At 50.7% G+C, this 9,921-nt stretch overlaps 1 protein-coding gene across 1 annotated transcript in view; it reads right to left on the reverse strand.

Moving 5' to 3' along the window:
• Positions 1–9,548, reverse strand: part of RNF213 (ring finger protein 213) — a 116,976-nt gene extending 107,428 nt beyond the window's left edge. Inside the window, exons 1-2 of the mRNA XM_023511175.1 lie at positions 9,353–9,548; positions 7,583–7,728 (exon numbers count right to left, since the gene is read on the reverse strand). Coding sequence (XP_023366943.1) covers positions 7,583–7,728; positions 9,353–9,375 — 169 coding nt within the window. The 5' untranslated portion in view covers positions 9,376–9,548. The remainder of the gene's footprint in view (positions 1–7,582; positions 7,729–9,352) is intronic.
• Between the last annotated feature and the right edge of the window lie 373 nt (positions 9,549–9,921).

Raw genomic sequence — 9,921 nt, forward strand, 5'->3', positions numbered from 1 at the left:
TCTCTACTAAAAATAGAAAAATTAGCTGGGTGTTTTGTTGTGTTGTGTGCCTGTAGTCCCAGCTACTCAGGAGATGGAGACAAAAGGAGAGACTGAGGTTGCTGTGAGCTATGATACTACGGCACTCAACCCAGGGTGACAGAGTGAGACTCTTATCTCAAAAAACAAACAAAAATCTTAAATGGAAATCATTTCAGGCATCTTATCTAACCACAATGGAATAAAACTAGCCACCAAAATAAGAGGAACATTTGAAACTATACAAATATGTGGAAATTAAACAACATGTTCCTGAACAACTGATGGGTGAAAAACAAATGAGAATAGAAATAAAACTTGCCAAAACCTGTAGGATACAGAAAAGGTATTAAGAGGCAAATTCTCGGAATAAACGCCTACATTTAAAAACTAGAAAGATTTCGAATAAACAACCTAATGATGCACCTCAAGGAACTAGAAAAACAAAAACAAATTTAGAAGGAGAAAAGAATAAAGAGCACAGCAGAAATTGACAAAAATGATACAGAAGGTTGACAAAACGATAACATTGATTCTTTGCAAAGATAAATCAATAAATTATTAGGTAGACTAAGAAACAGAAGACTCAAATAAAATTCAGAAATGGATACCACAGAAAGACAAAGGATTAGAGAATACTATGAACAACGGTACACCAATAAACTCAAAAACCCAGAGGAAATAGAGGAATCCCTGGATACACACAACCTACCAAGATTGAACTAGAAGAATAGAGAGCCTTCTGCAGGCTGGGCACGGTGGCTCACGCATGTAATCCAGCACCCCGGGAGGCCGAAGCGGGTGGACTGCCCTGAGCTCAGAAGTTTGAGACCAGCCTGAGGCAGAGGGAGACCCCATCTCTACAAAAAAATAGCCAGGCGTTGTGGTGGGCACCTATAGTTCCAGCTACTTGGGAGGCTGAGGCAAGAGAATCGCTTGAGCCCAAGAGTTGGAGATTGCTGTGTGCCACAGCACTCTACCCAGGGCCACAGAATGAGACTGTCTCAATACAAAAATAAATAAATAAATAAAATTAAAAGAAAGAAAACCTTCTGTACACCAATAACGAATAATGAGATTGAATCGGTAATGAAAAGTCTTCCAACAAAGAAAAGACCCAGGACTGGATAGGTTAGCCAGTTAGCCAGACCCTTAAAGAAGAATTGACATAAATTCTCCTTGAACAATTCAAAAAAATCAAAGTAGACGGAATTCATCTTAACTCATTCTACAAGGCCAGCATAACCCTAATATGAAAACTAGACACGGACACAGAAAGGAAAATGACAGGCTAATATCCCTGATGAATATAGACACAAAAATCCTCAACAAAATACCAGGGACCAATCCAACACAGCAAAATGATAATACAGCATGATCAAGTGGGATTAACTGTAAGAATGCAAGGGTGGTTCAACGTCCCCAAACCAATGACCATCATACATCTCATCAATAGAATGAAGGACAAAACACAAATGACAACCTCAACAGACACAAAAAAGCCTTGGATAAAATTCAACATCCCTTCATGATAAAAAACTCCTAATAAATTAGCTACAGAAGGAAAGTACTTCAACACAGTAAAGGCTCCATACGCACCCACAACTAACATCCCTCTTTTTATTTATTTATTGTTTTGAGACAGAATCTCACTCTGTCACCTTCAGTAGAGTAATGTGGCATCATAGCTCACAGCAACCTCAAACTCTTGGGCTCAAGGGATGCTCTTGCCTCAGCCTCCCAAGTAGCTGAGACTACAGGCGTCCACCACAACACCTGGCTATTTTTGGAGACGGGGGTCTCTGGTGGGATCACGCCTATGGTTCATCCTATAGGGGTACATGTGAATCTCTCTAAATGTAGAATATAAATGTCTTAACACAATAACTAAGAAAAAGACATGAAGGCTAAGTTAACCAGCTGGAAGAAAGTACTTCAAATTGTACAGCGAAACAGTACACTGTACCCCATGATAGTATTAATGTACACTGCTATGATTTAATAAAAAAAATAAAATATAGAAACGGGGTCTCGCTCTTGCTCAGGCTGGTCTCAAACCCGTAAGCTCAGGCAATCCACCCACCTCGGCCTCCCAGAGCGTGGGGATTACAGGCGTGAGCCACCAGGCCTGGCCTCTAACATCTTACTGAACATGGAAAAGTTGAAAATTTTCCCTCTAAAAATGGGAACAAGAGAAGGATGCCCACTCTCACCACTTTTATTCAACATAGCATTAGATACCCTAGCCAGAGAAATTAGGCAATAGCAGGAAATAAAGAGCATCCAAACTGGAGAGGAAGAACTTGAATTTTCCCTGTTTGCAGAAAACATGACCTTATACATAGGAAAACCTAAACATTCAGAACTGATAAACAAATTCAGTAAAGTTGCATGATATAAAATTGATATACAAAAATCAGTAGCGTATCTATTCATAAAGAATGAACTAACTAAAAAAAAAAAATCAAGAAGGCAACAGCTAAAACAAAATAATAAAATACTTGGGAATACATTTAACCAAGAAGGCGAAAGACTTCTACAAGGAAAACTGTAACACATTCCTGAAAGAAGCTGAAGAACGTCAACCAATGGAAAGACGTCCCAAGCTCATGGATCAGAAGAAACTATGAAAATGACAATACTCCCAATTAATCTCCAGGTTCAAAATACTAATCAGGGCTCCCACGGACAGGGAAAAAGAATTGACCAGGTGTGTTGGTTCACATCTGTAATCCCAGAACTTACGGAGCAAGGGGGAAGAACTGCTTGAGCCTGGGCAATACAGCAAGACCCCAGCTCTACAAAAACATTAAAAATTAGGCAGGCGTGGCAGTACACACCTGTAGTCCCAGCTACTCAGAGGCTGAGGAAGGAGGATCATTTGAGCCAAGGAGTTTGAGGTTCAAGGCTACATGAGCCATGATGATGGCATTGTACTGTAGCCTGAGCAACAGAGCAAGACCCTGTCTCATTAAGAAACAAACAATTCACACTGTGGACTCTCAGTGCTCTCTGTACTATTACATCTAATCAGATTATAGAACCAACTCCAGAAACCTCCAAACCAATTAGGCAAACTAAGAGACAGAACCAACAGCATATGTGTACAGACATGTGGCAAGGGATTTATCAGGGGAACTGGCCCACACAACTGTAGCGGCTGAGAAGTCCCAGGTCAGACCATCTGCAAGCTGGAGACCCTGGGATGCTGGCAGCACGGCTCACTCCTGGTCCAACGTCCTCAGAACCAGGGAAGCTGACGGCACAACTCTCAGTTTGAGGTTGAAGGGCTGAGAACCCAGGAAGCCACTGGTGCACATCTTGGAAATCTGAAAGCTAGAGGCCTAGAGTTCTGAGGCCAAGGGTGGGAAAAGAGTGTGTCCAGCTCCAGGGGAGGACAGTAATCCTCTTTTCCCTGCCTCCTTCCTTTTCTCCAGGATGCCTGCCCACACTGACCGCCGGTCTTCCCCACCCAGTCCACTCAGACTCACCTAATCTCTGGAAACACACTCACAAATGGAGCCAAGCTCCGTATTTTACCAATTCTCCAGGTATCCCTTAATCCAGGCCCACTGACACCTGAGATGACCCTCCCCAACCCAGGAGTCCGGGAGCCTCCGGGCAGACTGCACAGCAGCCCTGCTCAGCTCCCGACTACACCCTCTCTTGCAGCACCACAGCCAGAATCTGGGTGCCTGACCCCAGGGCCACAGGGGTGAGGGGATCTGCCTCCTCAGCCACCCTAGCCAGGTCCCTGTACCTAGTGTCACAGCCAGGCATGAGGAAGGCCCATACCACAGCTGCTGCTGTCCCTACCCTCCAGATGGACACCCCCAGGAAGGTAGCCCTGGCTCTGGCTCAAGTATGAGAAGATTTAATGGCATTCTGTAAAAATGCCACACACCCACATCCTCAGACAGATCAACTCTTTTTCCCTTTCTGTTGGCAAATATGTCCGTTGCCCTTCTGGCCCTGTCACCGAAATCAAAGGAAGGGGGCAAAGGGAAGAGGCCTTCCAAGGGAAAAGAGGTTGCCTGTTTTCCCAGCAACCAAATGAAGCCTCAGGCCTCTGTCTCTCCCTCACTGCCCTTCTCAGCCGCCAGTGTCCAGTAGAACAGTGGTTAGCTCTGATCCCATGGCTCCTTCCTCTCCCCGACAACAGCCTGTGGTGGTGGAGCTGGAGCTGCTCCAGGCTGAGCCCAGGTAGGCAGTAGCCCACACCAGCACCCCCCTTCATGCTGAGGTCAATGAGACCTAAACTGTGGCTCCCCCAGGGGCTCTAGAGGGTTCCTATCCTGCTAGCTGTGTGCCCATGGGCAAGTTACATAACCTCTCTGTGCTTCATGAGCAGCCATCTGTGAAATGGGAGCAGCTCTGGAAGAATGATCTTGCCAAGGGGCTAATAAGAAAAATAAATTTCTAACTGGCAACCACTTACAGTAGCATAAACCCTGCCTCTAACTATAGTAACATGAGTCTCTCTCCTACAGCAATTAAAAGAAGCTGAGCAGACAAAAGAAGGTATAAATCTTCATTGACCTTCACCAGAGCTGGTCAATTCACATTCCAAAGGGAAAAGTAGTCTTGGGAAGGGAGGGGACAAAAGGGTGCACATCTGATGGACTGGACTATGGCACTGCCTGTGAAGGTTTTGGGGGGTGTTTAAACAGCCCAAGCAGACAGCAAAGGTGGGAGTTTCCCCCGCTTCCTCAAGGAGAGATGTCAGATGTCTCTGCCTACCCATCTATGACCAAGAACAAATGGCCAACTCTCCTTATCAGCCTGAAAACAGAGAATCAGAAAAGGGCAAACTGGGCAGTTCACCAGCTGTTCTCTGATAACTGGGCTAAAACACAAACTTCACTCCCCTCCACCCCACACCCTGCCTGCTCTAATAGCATCAGAGCAGTTTGGTTTCGGGGAAGCACCTCTCTTATTTCTGGTGCTGGGCCCTCCTTTTCTTCTGAGAAGGAATAAAATAAAACTTTGTGCTTCTTTCTTTCTTTTATTTTTATTTATTTATTTATTTGGAGTTAGGCTCAAGCTGTCGCCCTGGGTAGAGTGCAGTGGCATCATAGCTCATAGCAACCTCCAACTCTTGCCTCAATTTTTTTCTATTTTTAGTAGAGAAGGGCTCTTGCTTTTGCTCAGCCTGGTCTCAAACTCGTGAGCTCAAGCAATCCACAGGCCTCGGCCTCCGGGAGTGCTAGATTACAGGCGTGAGCCACCGTGCCTGGATTTGTGCTTCTTTTTATCCTGAGCTTTCTTAGAGAAATCTTTCTTACCCTCACAAGCTCCTCCCTCAACACTAAGTACAGTGGTGGCCACATCTCAGGGTAGCAGAGTAGGCTTTGTTTTTGTTATTTATTTATTTTGGGGACAGGGTCTCACTCTATCATCCAGGCTGGAGTGCAGTGGCACCATCACAGCTCACTGTGACCTCAAAGTCCCAAGTTCCAGGGATCCTCTCGCCTCAGTAGTTATGACTACAAGTGGGCACCACACCTGGCTATAGCAGGTTGGTTTTGTTATTTTACCGTGTTTCCCCAAAAATAAAACACTGTCTTATATTTATTTTTTCTCAAGAAGATACATTAGGGCTTATTTTCAGGGGATGTCTTACTCTGCGCCTAAACGCATGGTGTGGCTATGCAGATATGCTGCATAGCCACGCCCATCACTAGGTCTTATTATTGGGGTAGGGCTTATATTTAATAAATGCATAGAAATCCTGCTAGGGCTTATTTTGGGGGTAGGTCTTATTTTCGGGGAAACACAGTAATATCTGTGAATCCAAAGATTCCCCAGCTCCCACAGCCCTCTGCCCAGGTAGGTGTTCCAGTGACCAGGGGTGGGAAGTCCCCACTGGACACCAGAAGCTCAGCCATCTCATGACTCAGTAGCTCAACAGTGAGGGACTGATAATAGCAGCCACCTGGACACCTACCGGGTGTGCCCACAGCTCTGCCACCCATTGAGTCCCAGGTATTCCAAAAGAAAAGATGAGACTTTCATCTTTTCTTGTCAATCCAAGTTCCTCCCCAAAGAGTCAGCAGCAAAAGAAAACACATAAAACACAAATCATCAATAGAAAGCAGCAGCCCGGTCCCACCTCTTTAGCCCAGTGACAGCATCTATAATAGGAGCGCTTTGTATAGATGCACAGGACAAGATGGTGGAAGGACTGGCAGCCGACACCCAGCCCCTAACACAGCGCAATGACCGCCGTCTGCATGGGCAAGCAGAGGTTCTGGAGCTGACATGTGTAGGCCATACAGGTCCGCACAGCACAGCCAAATATTTAGGAAACACACATGGTCTTCCCACGAACCTTCTTGGATGCACCCAGCAAAGAAGTCTAGCGCAGCTGCTGTGTGCCAGGCACCGTACAGGGACAAAGAGCAAAGTCTCCCCACTGATGTGAAACAGCCAGGTGAGGAGCAGCTTGGCATCTGGGGGAGGGGCTGGTGGAAGTGTTTGGTGGGGCGGTCACAGCGGACCCCACCAGAGGAGGTGACAGTGGGGCAAAGACTGAGAGAGAGAAGAGGCAGATGTGTGGGCTCTGCGGCCAGCAGGAGGGGAGGTGGGAGGAAGGGGGGCAGCAGTCTCAGAGGACCTCATGAGCCCCAGTAAGGACTCTGGCTTGTGTTCTGAGCTAAATTGGTAAGGGAGGAGGATGCTGGGAGGGGGCTCATGAATTGACTGCTGTACTGTCAGACACAGGCAAGAAGGAAATGGGGGACCAGCAGGGGCCTTCTGTTGGCACCTGGCGAGGACAGTGGATACAGGGTGTGAAGGAAAGAGAGAGCCTGAGGTCAGAGTTAGGGCTCAGGTGGGGTCAGCTGGAAGGATGAGCTGGAGGCTGGAGGCCTTGGACGTGCAAAGGCTGAAGGGGTGTAAGACACCCAGTGGACAGGCCAGAGTGGCCAGCGTTCAGGGGAGAGGCTTGGAATGAAAGGGTTAACACAGGGGGTGCCAGTGCATGTGTGCAGTTTGAAACCCCAGAACTGGATGAAGCCACCAAGGGGGTGTGGGGCAGCAGCCCAGAGGGTGGAAAACCATAGTCTGAGGCCAGTGAAATTGAGAATGGACCCAGTGAGATCAGCAGGGAAGGCACCACGCTCAGCTCTCTCCCTTCCCTCAGCCTCCCAGGGCCAGGAAGGGGACTGGGCAGGTTGTGGGGACTCCCCACTGTCCCTCACAAACAAGCCAGGCAGAGTCCTTCCCACCCCACAGCACCTCAAACTTCCCTGTGGCATCCTCTGAAACCCTCCAAACACCCCAGCCCAGCCCTATACTTCAGTTCCCAAGGAGAAGCAGCATTCTGAGTTCTCTCTAGGAAATGAAACCGAAAGTTCAAAAAAGCAACAGGCATCTCCAGCCAAGGGTCCAGACAGAACCAGAAAACAGCTCTTCCCCGAAAGTGCTTGTCAACAGAGGTCTGTAGCAGAGGGCTGCTGCTGACCACGGATTCCGTTTCCTGGAAAGGCAGTGGGACAGGCAGGGCTAGCTGTCCACCCCTGGGGGTCCCCACTGCCCCAGTGGGTCCCCAGCACTTCCTCACCTGCTACGGGGGCGGGAGTGGCAGAAGGATGAAGTCTCACTCCACACTGGCTGCAGAACTTGGCGGCTTCCTCCGGGGAGATGTGCTGGCACGAAGGGCACTCCATGCTCCTACCGTGGCTGCTCCCGGTGCCCGACCCTGCAGGTCTGAAAGCGGGAGTCAGAGGCAGCTGTTATGTACATTGCCGGCTATCACATGACCCAGCTCTGCTTCAGTTTCATTTTCTGAGAAAGGGAAATTATAGCAGCCCAGAAGGTTCCTGGGTCGATGGAAACTCAGCCTTCCCCAGCACCACTCCTAGTCAATGAAGCCATCGCATTCCTCACCTGCACCCCCCACCTGCAGCCCGGCTCCCGCCCCTCCAGAGCACTAAGTCCCTGTAGTCTCTGTCCTCTCCATCATTCAGTGAGTCTAAGGTGTTCCTGGGTCCTGGAATCCTAGCCCCTGAGAACTTGAGGGGAGGTGCGGGGTGGGGGGGCTCGGGGCAAGTAAGATGAGGGGCAGGCACTGCCTGCCCTGAGCCCGGTGCTCAGCCTCCTCATCCTGCCCTTGCAGCACTACAGAATCACTCAGGGCTCACCGGACCCTCTGTCCCCAGGACAACCTCTGTGGTGGGTGGCATCAAACCTGGATGAGGGTCCCTGCTAACCCAGGCCAAGGCCCGCACTCAGGGTGGGCACTTAGTGCATCCAGGCTGGGGGTGCAGACAGCTGGTGGCCACCTGACACCTGACCCAACTCTGTGGTAAAAGTCCCAAGGGCACCCTCACCCTCCCACCACCCTTTTCTGCTGGCTTCAGACCAGAAACTGTGCTCAAGCAGTGGCCAGACAGGACAGGGATTGGGGGTCGTGGTGGTGAGGGATCAGATGTGTGGGGTTCCCTGGCTTCAGCTATGGAGGAGACAGACTTCTGTGACTGTAAAGGAACATAAGTAAACAGTGGGTGCAAGCAGGGGCTTTCCCTGAGCCCCTCGCTGGCCCAGAGAGGGATGGGGGAAGGGCTGGTCAGCAGTCAAGCAGAGACGAGGGGCAGAGATTGCCACGGGCTACAAGGATAAGCAGAGACGGGAGATGGGCAGAGATTGCCACGGGCTACAAGGATCCCAAGGATCTGGCAGGGGCAGCCAGAGATTACCTGAGGCCTCATCTGCATAACAAGACACCCTATTACTCAGGCACCTCCCTGCCAACTTCACCAGCTGGCCCTGCCTTAGGCTGGTATTTGTGAGGCTCCCCAAAGCATATAATAATTGTTTGCCCTTCTCCAGTTAACCTGTCTACTGTTGACTTTTCTCTTCTTGGGAGTAGAGGGGAAGTTTCAAATTCCCCTCCATCTGCCACAGCGAGGCCCTGGACCCCACGCCCCCACACGCCCTACACATACCCTTGAGCAATGACCACTGAGGCTGGCCACTCCCTCATTCAAACACTTTCAATGACCTCCCAGCGCGTTTCCTTCTCCAGTGCAGCGCTTAGCCACAGAGAACACCCACACTAGGCTCAGGAAGCCGTCCTAATGCACCGAATAGCTCCCAGCCTGGGCGAGAGCTTCCATCGGCTCTCCCATTTCCGGCTCTTTCTCCCAGCACAGATTCAGAGCCCATCCCCCAACCCCTACCGAAGAAAACAAAGTGGGGGCAGGGGAGGACACTGCACTGGCACGTTCCCCTCCGGCCCTGGCCTTCCCTGCCACCCTCTGGGAGAGGCGTGCACCCAGGCCGAGAGCCCCTCGCCCCGGCAAACCCAGGCTAGGGCCGGCTGATGCTGTACCGGGGCGGTGATGCCTTCTTCATAAAAGTCGCTACCAAATGAACTTGTGGTATCTTTTTGCAACTACACTCTTCAGTTGCTGCAATCACTGAAGCGAAGGATGCAGGTCCACAGTTTGCGCCCGCCCCCAACACTTGCCGGGTTCGCCGCGCGCTCCGGGGGCTCCTCCGCCCCAAGCTAGGGGAGTCGGGCGCGCCCTGCCCTCCAGGGCTGGCACTAGGGTCCCGGGAAAGTCTCGGGGCGGGACCCGGCGCCGCAGGCGAAACCGAAACTTGGAGTCTACTGGAACAGGCGGGAAGGGGCGGGAGCCGGACGGCCACTAATCTGGACGCAGGCAGCGCGCCGCGCACCCAGCCCGCGGGAATCTGCTCTCCAGGACTGGCACCCCGCCCGGGGCACTCATACCCCGCCGACCTGCCCGCGGGGCCACACGCATGCACGGAGCGGGCACCGAGCTCGAGGGGACTCACACCCTGTGGACCGCAGCGGAGCCCTGCACCTCTGCCCTGCGCACCCACTGCACCCCGGCATCCCGAACCCACCCGACCACACCCCGCGGGCAACAACCC

This window comes from Otolemur garnettii, unplaced genomic scaffold, assembly GCF_000181295.1.
Source record: "Otolemur garnettii isolate 467f Iridium unplaced genomic scaffold, OtoGar3 scaffold00018, whole genome shotgun sequence".
In the NCBI taxonomy this organism is placed as follows: Eukaryota; Metazoa; Chordata; class Mammalia; order Primates; family Galagidae; genus Otolemur; species Otolemur garnettii.